General features: G+C 48.0%; 1 protein-coding gene across 4 annotated transcripts in view; it reads right to left on the bottom strand.

Moving 5' to 3' along the window:
* SENP7 (SUMO specific peptidase 7) overlaps window positions 1-13,618 on the bottom strand; it is a 1,147,554-nt gene that overhangs the window by 723,832 nt on the left and 410,104 nt on the right. For all 4 annotated transcript variants that reach the window (XM_086934477.1, XM_086934475.1, XM_086934476.1 and 1 more), the window contains one exon: window positions 8,580-8,720. In XM_086934477.1, coding sequence (XP_086790603.1) covers window positions 8,580-8,720 — 141 coding nt within the window. The remainder of the gene's footprint in view (window positions 1-8,579; window positions 8,721-13,618) is intronic.

Here is a 13,618-nt window from a genome sequence, read left to right as displayed (position 1 = left end):
AATCTAGGGAATGGTGTAAGCAATATTCCAGTGGTGAACTTGACATTACCCCCTATATCATTATGGCTAGAAGGGTGGGGTGGGTAGGGCATGGAGATAAGAACATCATGGGAGATTGCATAGTCATTAATTTTTCTGACAAAGAAGTGGCAGACAAATTATTTTGGGATGGATCGCCGATAACAAATAATGCAATTAGGCCACTCCCGCTGGGGTATTTCTACCCACCGCGGGGGGGGGGGGGGCAAAAGCTACTTCATCCACACAAAGGCTAGTTGGGAACAAAAGTAGTCTTACTCTAGGGCCATGTGATTTTGCAATGCAACCTAAGGCTGGGCCTTCAGTACCTACCACTCAGCATGCTCCACGAATTACGACAATGACATCGCAATTGAATAACAAACACACAGAGGGTGTCCCTTTATCTAATCGTTATTCCCCACTTTCACTCACAGATAATCTGGTTTGACTAGAGAAGACAAACGACACTAACCAGATCCCCCTATTGGTAAGTGGGAAGACCTGTAGGATCCTTAGTTGGAACATCGCAGGACTAAGATCTAAGGCTGAAGATGAGAATTGGTTGAGTTTTAGCTCATCTTTTGATATTATTACACTACAGGAAACTTGGGATATAGATAACAACTTTGAGTTAGATGGATTTGCTCATTTTAATATTCTGGCTACGCCAAGTGTGTCGGGTAGAGCAAAAGGCGGCTTATCTATATTAATTTCACTTAACCTGAAAGGGAAAGCCAAACAGCTACAGACTTGCTCCCCACACTTCTTGGTTGTAGAACTGTCAATGACAAATCTGACTACTATTTTGTTGATTAATTTTTATAACTCTCCTGAATTTGTCAGCACTAACCAACTTTTGGTATTACTTGAGGAATTTTTGGAAAATTATAAATTATGTAAATGTGGTTTTAGATTATTCTGCTGGGCGACTTTAATACTCATCTTTGTAGTAGGAACTGTATTGTTGAAGATAAGGGTGGCCCACCCCTCGCGCTTCTTACACATTTTGAACATACAAAAGGCGGGGAGGGTTTGGAGAACTTTTTGGCCACCTATAATCTCTATGAATCTAGTTGCTGCCCATTAGGACCAAGACCAATAACATATAAGGGGAAAGATACAGGCTCAGTCATAGATTTTATTTTTATTTCCTCATTTATCTTGACTTTTATTCTAAGCTATAGAGTAGTAGACTCTATTTTTAGCGATCACAATCCTGTGGTACTAGAGGTCTCACATGACGGATTGATTGATTTTAAAGATCTTAAAGAATCTGGTATACAAACAGTGACAAACCTAATAACCAAAGACAAGGGGAGAAGGCTAAAATGGTCTAATGTAACACCGATTAGCTTTTTAAAAGAAGTCCTAGCAAAAGTTGAAAAGGAGGTAGGCATTTGTCTGGACCCCCTTCCCCCCAATGTTACTATGGTACAGGCCTTTAATCGAGTATGTCAACAAGTTAATAATGACTTAACCTTGAAAACAAAAACTGGGGGACAGAAAGTTAGACGGTGGTTTGATTCTAATTGCTCAAGGGCTCACTCTGCCCTTTTAAAGGCACTAAAAGAGTCACCAAGAAATAAATCCACCATAATACAACTTAGGAAGGAGTACAAACAGGCCATTTACATTAGGAAGAAGGACATTAAGGAACAGGCATGGATGGATCTTCAATCACCAGAGGTCCTCCGGGATAGCTCTAAATTTTGGGAAGTGATTAACCATCCATACTTCTCAGGAGCAGATAGTCATCCTGTGGAGTGTGTTATACCTGATGACCTGTGGTTATCCCACTTTGGCAATATTTATAGACAGCCTCTATCTGACCAATCACAGGATAACCCGATTCATCCTAACGTCGACATAATGGAGGCTTTTCAACCAGAGGAAATTGAAGAAGCTATAAATGAGACATCCAAAAACAAGGCTCCGGGCCCTGATGGGGTCCCGGCGGACTTGTATAAGGCGGCACCTAAATTCTGGGCTAGGATCTTGACGAATGTGTTTAACTCCGCCAGGACAGGTACGATCCCACAGTCTTGGGCTACATCTATTATCGTACCGATTTTTAAAAAAGGCCTAAAGAGTGAACCTGCCTGCTATAGACCTATCTCCCTCATTGACTCTGCGGTTAAAATCTTGGGCAGAGTCATTTTGGGGAGGTTAACATCTTGGTTGGAAGGCAGGGGAATCTTATCTAACGCACAATATGGTTTTAGGCCTAAAAGAAGCACACTGGATCAGTGCCTTAATTTGCATTTGATCATCAGCAAACACACCGTAGTTAAAAAAGGGGACTTATATATGGCATTTATGGATCGCTCCTCAGCCTTTGACCTGGTTAACAGGTCAAGGCTGTGGAGGGTCCTTTTGGAAATAGGCATAGAAAATTCATTAGTGGGCTTCCTGGCTGATCTGCATCGAGGATTGGAGGCATCGGTCAGAGTAACTAAGGATGGCAGATGCACTAAACCCTTTAGTTCAGAGAGAGGAGTGAGGCAAGGGTGTATCCTTGCCCCTCTCCTCCTCACACTGTATATAAACACACTCGAGCCGGTGCTTTCTGCCTTGGGGGCCGATGTTCCGCGTGCAGGAGAGATTAACATTCCGGTCCTCCTGTACGCGGACGATGCGGTCCTCTTGGCACGAACAGGTGTTGCCCTTAACAAGTTACTGGCCTCTTTCGGGGACTTCATGAGCTCCTTAGATTTAAAAATAAACACGCAAAAATCGCATGTTATGATTATGGGACTCAATGGTAGGAAAAAGAAACCCATAACTTTTGTTTGTACAGGAAAGGAGGTACATAGGGTCCCTTCTTTTATTTATTTGGGCGTTTTATTTGATGATAAAGGTACCTGGGGTGCTCAACATAAGGCCAAATCAAATGCAAATCAAATGCAGTGAGTAGATCTGCTGGAGCCCTCTTGAATTTCGCTAAGAAATTGGGGTCACGACCGACGAACGCTATTCTTAAAGTGTATAACGCTAAAAGCATGGCAATCGCCATCTATGGGGCCTTGATTTGGGGATATACAAGTCCAGTCCTCATTCAGAGGGCGGAAAACAGGTTTCTCAGATCATTACTCACTGTCCCCCAGTCTACCCCTATTTACTATCCATTCAGAGCTGGGTACTGGGTATGTCTCAGACATTATAAAATCCGCCCCTGTCATTTCTTGGCTAAAAACTTGGCTAAACGATGAGATTTCATTAAATCAAAAAATCCTCGAAGATTGCTTAAGTATGGATGGAGCCTTAAAGATCCCATGGTTGACGTACGTAAAAACAATGTTAACCAAGGTGGGACGTATTGATCTCTTTAACTCCCCTGAGGGCATCCAAAAGGAGGATGTCAAAACGATAAAGACATCACTGATAAATCTTTTTACAGTAGAGCGGGAGGTAATAGAATTAAAAAAAACAATGGTTAGAAGAAATTTTGCGCTTAAAACCGTCCCAGGTCCAGAACCGTACCTGGTATTTGTTAATAAACCATTTCACCGCTTTCTTTTAATTAGATTTCGTTTGAATTTAATACATCTTCTGTTGGGCACATATTACAGATGGGATACACCTGATAACATTAAGCCATGCAACTGTGATCATTTTTCATCTCAGGATACATTACATTTTATTATGTTTTGTGATCACTACGCTAAAATCAGAAGAAAATATCTTGTTCCCATCCTTAGAGAGGCTGGCTTTTTACAGGTTAGGCCAGCGCTCCTATTTCTGCAACTTTTGCACAATGCACATATCACTTTCCATGTTGCTAACTTTTTAGTAGCAGGAGTACGTATTAACAAAATGCGCAGTAAAGGTAACAATGGATTCATTATAAACGAAATATCTTAAGTGTATCTATAACAGATATCATGATGTTTTAAAATGTTTTAATACTCTTTTTTAAACAATTGGATTGTATATATTGTTTATGCACATGTTACTCTAAAAATATTTTCTTTGACGATCTGATTTATGATTCATCATGTAAATATAATATGTAGATATTTTGATATTGTCTTTTTATACTTTGTGTATTTTATGAACTGTATCCTGTGTCTTTTTATGATTTTCAAAATCGAATAAAAGTGATTGACTGACTGACTGGCTTCACTATCCGCCAAAAAACACACATCGTGAAAACGGAGGGCTGTACCAGTACAGAGGACCGACTGAAGGACCCTGAAGGCATTCTAAGCCACACACAGCACACAGACGGGCCAACCGAAACACTAGGCCCAGAGAGAAAGATGGGAATACGCCTCCCAAAAGATGCCAGAGGACCAACAAACCAAAGCTTACGGAGGGGGAGGAGGACGGAGCCCCGTAAGGAGTCGTTGAATAGTGGAGTCTGCTTGGGTGTTAAATAAAAGAATCTCATCAAAAGGGAGGTCAACAAGACGCTCCAGAATGTTCTCCGGAAAGACGCTATTCCGCAACCAAGCATGGCGGCGGAGGGCCATAGAGATCGCCATAGCACGGGCGAGAGAATCAGAGACATCCAAGGCCGAACGGAGAATAAAGGTAGCTAACTCCCGACCATCCAGCACATGGTGCTGCAGATCAGCGTGGACACCTTCGTGGGAGATGCAAGATAGAAGGGACTCCGCGGAATCCCAGAAGCCGGAGGTAGCCCTGGTCAACACACAAAGTGTGTTGAGCGCACGCAGCGCAGCACTAGTGGATGCGAAAATTTTACGCCCCCAGGAGTCCAACCACCAGGCCTCCAGTGACGGAGGGAGCAACACTGAAGGCAAGGGAGGAAAGCAGTCTGCAGGACAGGGCCCTGGGCAGATGGGTGGGAAAAAAGACAGACTGGATCGTGCGGAGCAGGGCGGTGGAGGAGCGGCTGAGGCACCGGATCCCCCATAGCAGGACGTCCCCAGGCCCCAAGAAGAGAGTTGTGGAGCGAAGCTTCAAATGGAAGAAGCGGCTCCCCTCCACCAGAGCCCTGGTGGAGAACCTCCAACAAGTGGTCAGTTGGAATTGGAGCAACCGGGTTGCCCATTTGTAAAATGCTGGTGGCCGTGGAAAATGCCCTGACAAAGGCCACACTTGCCTCCGTAGGTCGGTGTGGGGGCGAGAGTAACTCTTCCATGGGCGAAGGATGCAAACTAAGCCACCCATCCCCGTGCCCTGGAAGAAACGGGTAGCTTCTGAAGGATGGAAGACCCATGGATGAGTAAGGGGCCTGAGGGGTCTCCGGAGAGTGCGGAGAAGCCTGCGGGCAACCAACTGCGAGGTGCGGAAGAGCGAGCCGGGGGCTGAGGACACGAGACAGCGTAGAACTGGCCCTGGAAGCCGCCGGTGAAAAGGAAACTACGTGGTGTCCAGTCTCCGGTGAAGAGGAGACAAGGAGACGACAATCTTCTGGAGAGAAAGGAACATCCAGGGACGAGTCGATGATCCAACGTTGGGCCTGCACAGGACAGTCCGCCACGGACACTGGAGCGTCCCCGATCGGCGCCGAAGCGCCCACCAGGAGAGCCGAGTCGGCCTCCACCAACATATGTGCCGCACAGTAGAAAGGGGCAGTTTCGGCGCCGAAAAGGCGCCGAAACTCAACCTCCGACGAGGCAGCTGCTTTCACAGAGGACCGAGAGGGGCCCGGGTAGGTGCCCCGGATACCAGCCTCCACCCGCGGCACTGCCAGGGCCGGGGAGGATAGCCGTTGGGGTCGGAAAGGCGTCGGCTCGGCCCTTCGGTAAGACAGCCACCTGCCCAGAGGACTGAGGGGGACTTGGGACGAGCCGGGGGTCCTGGCGACCTCCTGCAACACCACAAAAACCCCAAGGGGTTTTGCGGCGAGGCAGTGGCACCGTGGGCCGAAAATGGGAACCCCGTAGGGCCGCACCTCGAAGACAATCCCCTCCAGAACCTGAAGCCGAAATTCGTCAGCGCTGGGGGCGAATCCGCAGGTGAGTCAGCGGAAGGCCCAGCGCATGGCGAGGGTGCGCGGACGTCTCAGGGAGAGAAAGGGGGCAAACGAAGCCTGCAGAGCCGTAGCGTAGGCCTTCATTTGGGCCCTTGTCGCCCCAAGGCCAGGAAACGGCAGGTAGGGGGGGCAAAGGGCGAGGACACACGTCCTGAAAGGAACCCGCGCTGTCTGCAGAACGAGGACACGGCCTTGGTGACAAGCTGCAGGACTTACCGGCCGGCGAGCGATGCCCGCGGGGTGAAGGACTATGCCGCAGCCGGAATCGACGACTCCCGGACCCCTCCGAGGTAGGGGATGGATGCTGTGATGAGACCGATCTGGACAAACGGGCCGAAAGCAATTTCATTGGGCGCTACCACCCGGACTTCGGCTTGAGATGCTGACAAGCGTCGCAGTCTGTAGAATTATGGTGCTCGCCCAGGCACCACATACAAATACGGTGGGAGTCCGTCACCGACATCTTACGCGTACAAGAAGTACACGCTTTGAAACCTAAAGGAATTGCACACTGTTAACCAATGCAAAAGTGTTAAAAGAGGCCTGAAAACAGGTCAAGGGAACACAATACGGATCCGCGCTGCATGCAGAAACGAAGGAAACTGACGTCAGCACGCCTGGTTGGGGCTTATGTGACCTCGCTGACGTCACGTCCGCAGACGTCGTCAGGGCGGTGTCACGTTGTGCCGCCCGCAGCGCGTAGAGATGCTGTGGAATTTTTTTCCCGGATCCAGTCTCACACCTGGGGATAATTCTACGTTAAGGAATCTGCAGCTAGTAGTCTCTATCACATAAGCCAGATGTTCTCAGCCAGGAGAGGCGCAGCAAGGCCACCATTGATGAAACCTCTCTGCCCAGCGAGTCAGTCGCATCCAGACCACACCTAATGGTGAACTTTGCTGCACTCCTTACATCTCTCACTGCTTGGGAGAGCACTGCCCCGGCCTTCTCCTGAACCTATAGCAAAACTTGTGCAACCGTTTCTAATAAGGTATGCGAGAAATGGCCGAAGTGGCATGCAGTGTTCACCGACCGCAACGATAGAATGGCGGAAGAAAACATTTTCTTCCCAAGTTCATCCAGCCATTTGAATTCCCTGTCCAGGGGAATGGAAGGGAAGGTACCACAGGGTGTTGAATTTGTGACCACCAAGCTCTCAAGGGTAGGATCTTGGCCAAGGAAACCTGGATCAACCGGAGCAGGACGATGGTGGCGTGCTATTCACAACCTGTGCTAAGCTTTGATAACCTGCCTAGAAGGACATCAGTCAGTACCTCATTAAAGGGCAAAAGAGGTGCAGATGAAAAAGCCCCAGGCTAAAGCACTTTGGTCAAGAGTTTAGTCTTGACCTGCACAGAGGGGAGCTTCAGGCCAAGGACCTCTGCTGCCCTCTTTACCACCATAGCATAAGAAGCTCCCTCCTCCGTAGCCACAGTAGGTGTAGAGAGCATAAAAGTATCTGGAGAGGTGTCCAGTCCATTAGCCTCCGCAAGCTCCTCATACCAGCCCAATTCTTCACCATGAGTGCCCAACTGGTGTTTCTTAGGGTCCAGTGACCCCTACCACTCCTCCCCCATGCCTGAAACCTCCTCAACGCCAAGCCGACTCCGAGTCATCAGGAATCAGAACGCAGGCGGCGCTGAGGCATCTACTTTGAGACCAGCGCCTGGGAAAGTCGAATTGGCAAGACCAGCGCCAAACAGGATCCAGAGACCCCACCGATGCAGAGGCTGGAGCAGTCCGTGTGAAACCTGATGGGGCCTCTTCTGACCCCGCGGGGCCTGAAGGCGCACCAGAGGGGTCAACCCACTCAAATACTCAGTGCATCACCTCTTAAAACTCTTTCATTTAAGTGAGGAGGTGGTGGTTCCCACTGCTAAGAATGGCCCAGGACGGGGGCTGCTCCTTTTTAATAAAATAAAAAAAGAAAGCAAAGCCCGTGGAGGTGGCTGTCCAAGCGGCCCTGCACGTTAATTTATTTATGGACCCTGGGGACGTGGTGGTCGCGGATACTTAAAGGGGGTCGAGCGCCCCTCCTCCCTGGCTTTATAAAAAATAAGCCCCAGGCATGTAAACAAGGCCTAGAATGTAATCCGTCAAGTGGGAGACCGTGCTTATTGTTTTTATCTTTTATTTCATGGCTATAGCCGAGTCCCAAGATGGCCGCCAACACTTCCTGGTCAAAGTGTTGGAAGCCAATCAGATTTCAGAAGGGGGACTGGAGAATCCTTGGAGGATCAGCGTCCCTATATATACAAATGTGTTTTAAAAAAAATAAAATTTCCCAAGCAATGGAACGTATTTACACCAGATAACAAACAGGGTTTAGGGATACCTTGCCACTAAAGGACTTCTGTAAATGGTGATTGGTGTGTTGCTTTTTATGGAAGTAGGCCTTAACGACAACCCCCACCCATTGACCGTGTTGTGATGCTCATGATAAAAAATATTTGAAATTGTTGCATCCTATTTATGAGTCTCATTTTGCTCCCTGTCTTATGCTGGTTCTAATGTTATATTGGTATTTTGGTCTGCTACAGCTGAAGCATACATACTTGCCAAAAAAATTAAAATTAAAAGTTATCCAAATTCAATAATGCCACTAACAGCATACCTTAGCACAACCTTTGGATCGTCCTTTTTTTCTCCCAATGTAGACTGTTTTAAATGCAATTTCCAAAACAGAGCTCATCTCCTCATCCTTGTTTGAGGAGAGCGGTCTCATGTTGCCACTGTACAGCTGTTCATCTTCTTTCTGTAACACAAATACATTGTAAAACGTACCCAGCCATACGGTTACGTGATAGATGCAGCTGTAAAAATTGCAGCAGGTATCATCCCAGATAACTTCTATTTGTATAAGAGAACCAAACGATACAATCCATAATTACAATGTTCTCTAACAAATTATCTTTTTATCAGCCCTCTCAGAATCATAAAGAGAATGGCAAAGCAGCTTTTGGTTTCTGGTGACCACAACCTTCAAAGAGGAAAGATGTCCCACAAATCTTTACATAACAGGATGCGGACAAATTCACTTTGTAAATGGACAGACTAAATCTGTGTAAACAACAGAAGCTCCATCAACAAAGAAGATGGAGTCTGAAAACAATGGATGTAAATGTTAAGAAGAGATGAGCATGAAGGTACTGGAATCAACAATACAGTATCAAGAGTCTATTACAGTATCAGCATATCCGATGAGACTGCAATGATACATGAGCTATTCAGAGGCTTTAAAAACTCTAAAACAAACCGTAACAGAGACAGATAAAGTTACCTTTATCTTGAAACAGCTGCACCGAATTATAAGCTCTCTCTCGTTATCAAGCTGGTGATGCAACATCAAGTAGTGACGTCACTGGGCCTGCATTAAAAGCTAGTTTTTTAGCTTTTCTCTGTGCTCAACACCACACACATGATTGTACATCACGGAGGCCTCCCTCCTGTGGTTTAACAGCGTTTGCCACAATGTTTTTGCACTCTTTTTTTAAAAGACCAAGCACTTTTAGCACTTGAATCTCTTGGGCTACCGAGGGATATGCAGTGACAGATTCATTTAGGAGACTAAGAGCATTAGAAATTGGTAACGCAGTGTAACACAACAGATTCAATGGTCAATAAGTACTTAAAATAAAGTAAAATAACTTACTAGCTGGTAAGCAAACCGTGAACTACAAAAAAACTAGCGTCTTTCTCCAACAGATCCAACCCTAAAAGCAACACTCAAAGCGGTTGAAATCTTATGCTCAATGCCAACCTTTTAGGAAATCATCAACAGTACCTGATAAAGTTTGGAAGCGTTAAGATTTTCACTGTCAGGAAACAATACAATGCTTTAACTTTTGATTCTGATATGTCCAGCCTCGTGAGCCAATGTCAGTGATGGACAAGTTACCTACCTTCGGTAATGTCTTATCTGGTAGAGACGTGATCTAGCCGCAGAATCCTCACCTTTGAAATTCCAGGAGTCAGGCTGGATACAGAATATTTTTTCTAGAAGTACCCCTGCGTACTGGTTGATGGTGTTGGTCGACTCCACAGGACGTAGTCGGAAACAAATTAGTTGTCGTGATGTCCGCGTCGTCACCATAACCATCACTCCGGCGTGCTGACGTCAGTACTTTTCACGACTTTCCATGCCAGAAGCGTGAAGCCATGACGTGACTGACCAAGGTGTGTTAAAAAATGAAAAGCTAGGGCCCTGAAGGGGAACATCCCTGGCACTTAAAACCAATTCCGCAGTACGGGGAGGATAGGTGGGTTGGTAAGGAATCTGCGACTACATCATGTCTCTAGCAGATAAGGCGTAACCGAAGGTAAGTAACTTGTCCATCTGATAGAGACATCTAGCCGCAAATTCCTCACCTTTGAACAGATACCCAAGCAAGACCATTACCAGAGGTAGGACTGCAATACTGCTTAGACTGGTAAATCCGGTATAACAGAGCAACCAAAGAGGCCTACTCTGCGAACCTGAGCACCCAGGCGAACATGTGCAGAGATGCCCACGTAGCAGCACGGCAGATATCCAAGATGGGAACACCACGCTGGAGAGCCGTGGTGGCCGCCTTTGCCATGGTGGAATGGGCCCTAGGCCCTTCAGGGGGATCCTTGTCCGCTAAGATGTAACCCATTTTTATACAAAGGTGGCCCATTGGGAAATAGTCCTCTTCTGGACAGCACGGCCCATCTTTGCACCCACGTATCCTACAAAGAACTGGTCATCCACCTGTAACTCTTTTGTTCGATCAAGGTAGAACAACAACACTCTTTTTGGGTTGAGACGATGGAGATAATCATCTTCCTTGGAAGAATGCAGAGGTGCATAGAAAGGGGGGTTGGATAACGGAATATCCCATATGGAAGGGTGTTACCATCTTAGGCAGTACTACTTTGTCCGGAAAGACCATCAGGTAAGGAGACTGTGAAGATAGTGCCTGCAGATCACTTACCCTCCTGGCAGAGGCTATGGCCACCACATAAAGCTGTCTTGATGGTGAGCAACCACAGTGTACAGTTATGCAGCGGCTCAAAATGTGCACAAATCAGAAAAGTGAGAACCAAATTAAGGTCTCACTGTGGCATGATGAAAAATCTGTGCACCAGAGGAGATTTGAACAGAGAGGGCTGATCAGGTAGCCAGAGAAAAGTAGAAGGGGTTGAAAGGTAGCCCTTCAATGTGCCCAGAGCAGATCCTTGCTCGGCTAAAGAAAGTATGAACAACAGGACTTCAGATAAGGGAGCAAACAGGGGTTTGATAGACCGGCTGTACAATATTTACAAAATGCTGTTCCATTTGCAGGAGCATACCGATTTTGCGGAGAGATGCCTGGCGGTCAAGATAGCCTCAGACTTCGGGAGGGAGGTCAAAAGCTGTCAACTGTCACCACTCAATCTCCATGCAAGGAGGCGGAGGGTAGACAGGTTCAGGTGGAGTACCCTCCCCTGATGCTGCGTCAGAAGATCCTCCCAAAGAGGCAGCCTGACCGGAGGATCGATGCTCATGTCTAGAAGATCGGGATACCAAACTCTCTGCATCCAGTCCGGAGCTACAAGAATAAGTTGTGCCCGGTCGCTCCCGATCTTCTTCAGCACTCTGGGCAGGAGTGGTATGGGCAGAAAAGCGTATAGGAAGCCTGAGCTCCACTCGCTTCGAAAAGCACCACCGCATGAGAGCTGTCTTGGAAACTTCAAAGCGCAGAACAGCTGACATTGAGAGTTCTCTTTGGAGTCAAACAGATCTAACCAAGGCTCTCCCTACCGCTAAAAGAGACCTTGTGCCACCTCTGGATGGAGATGCCTTTTATGATCCGCAAGGTACCTTCTGCTGAGCTCATCTGCCCTGTTGTTCAAAGAACCGGCCATGTGTTGAACCACCAGAGAAATGCCCTGATGTTCCAGCCAAGTCCAGAGATGCAGGGCCTCTTGAAAAAGTGTCCGCGATCCCACTCTGCCCTTTTTGAGGCAGTACCACATGGCGGTAGTGTTGTCCGTGAACACCTGTACGAGCCTTCCTTTTATTGACTGCAAAAAGGCTTTCAATGCCAGCCAGATAGCCCGAAGCTCCAACAGAGTGATATGGAGCTTGGCTTCCGCCAGTGACCAGAGTCCTCTTATCTCCACCTCTCCCAGATGGCCACCCCATCCCAGAAGGGACGCATCCGTCACTACTGTAAGATTTGGGTAGGGAGGGGAGAGGGTTCTGCCTTTGATCCAATTGGGCCTGTTAGCCACCACTGCTGGTCTTTCGAAGTGCCCTCTGAAATCTGAACAAAGTCGGTGAGATTTCTTCGATGCTGTGTCCATTTGTACTTCAGGTCCCACTGAAGACCCCACACGTGCCACAGTGCATGGGTCACTAGCAGGATGCAGGAGTAAAATGAGCCCAACAGACTGAGTCATTCTCACGGGAATCCAAGATAGAGGCTGAAACATTGTTATCATTGCTTCAATATCTTGAAGGATAGGCCCAAAACTGCACCGTGTGCAGACAGCCCCTATGAAAAGAAGCGTCTGAGCGGAGTCAGGTGTAACTTTGGCACTTTGATAGTGAACCCTAGCAAATGCAGGTAGGAGGTGGAAAACAACTGCCTGGGGCGAGCCCGCCTTTAACAACCAGTCATCGAGATAGGGGAAGACTGGAACCCCTGATCTCCGCAGATGGGTATGAATACCACCATCACCTTTGTGAACACCCAATGGGCCCTGGTGAGGCCAAAGGGGAGCACTGCAAATTGAAACAGGATGTGACCGACCGTGAACTGCAGGTATCAAATATGGGCAGGCAGGATGAGATATGAAAATAGACATCATGCAACTCCAGCGCTACCATCCAGTCTTCTGGGTGCAAGGCAGACAGGACCTGAGCAAGGGTGAGCATCTTGAATTTTTCCTTTTTAGGTCGAGCTGACGTAGCATTCATGCGAAAGCATGAATGCTGTCAGCAAGACAACTAATGTTATCTGTATTTAGGAAAGTGGACAGCAGAGTGTCACGCGCTTTCCCAGTGTCGGATTTCACCGCGGGAGCGAGCGCGCTTGCACAGACCGCAGGGCTTGCATGCAAACACGGCGCGCACACAGGCAGGCCCCATCCCCTACACACACACACGCACACACACACACACACGCACACGCAGGCACACACATGCAGGCACACAGCCCCCCCCGCCCCCTCCCCTCTTACCTCACCGGAGTCGGGCTCGCACCATCTGCCAAAGGAGCCCCGCAGAGCACTCGAGCTCCTCTCCCACTCTACCAAGATGCGGCATGGGGGCCTCGCAGTCTCCCCGCTGGTCTTCACCCGGGCCCCCTCCTGGGACCCGGGACTTCATGCGGCACTTCTCTTCTACGGGCTCGCGCTCGTCCAAAGGAAACGAAACTGAAGAGTGGCGCGCATGCGCAGGCAGCCCCCGCCCTCCCACTGCTCACAGGCCGGCAAAGAGCTGATGGCAGCGCAGGACTGGTGATTTTATTTCCCTCGTCTTCGCCGTTTGCTTAATGTGTTATTCTCACTCCTGTTGCTTTCCTTTTCACTTGTCTCTTGTCTTCTTTCTCTCTTGATCTATAGCTTTCGCTGTCCCACGTTTCTTTTCTTTTTACCCTCTCTCACTCTTTCTTTCCCCGCCCTCCCCCCTCTTTCTCGCCCCCC

This window comes from Lissotriton vulgaris, chromosome 8 (genome assembly GCF_964263255.1).
Source record: "Lissotriton vulgaris chromosome 8, aLisVul1.2, whole genome shotgun sequence".
Classification (NCBI taxonomy): Eukaryota; Metazoa; Chordata; class Amphibia; order Caudata; family Salamandridae; genus Lissotriton; species Lissotriton vulgaris.
Note: the sequence above shows the minus strand (reverse complement) of the source record. Positions and strands in the feature narration are given on the sequence as shown.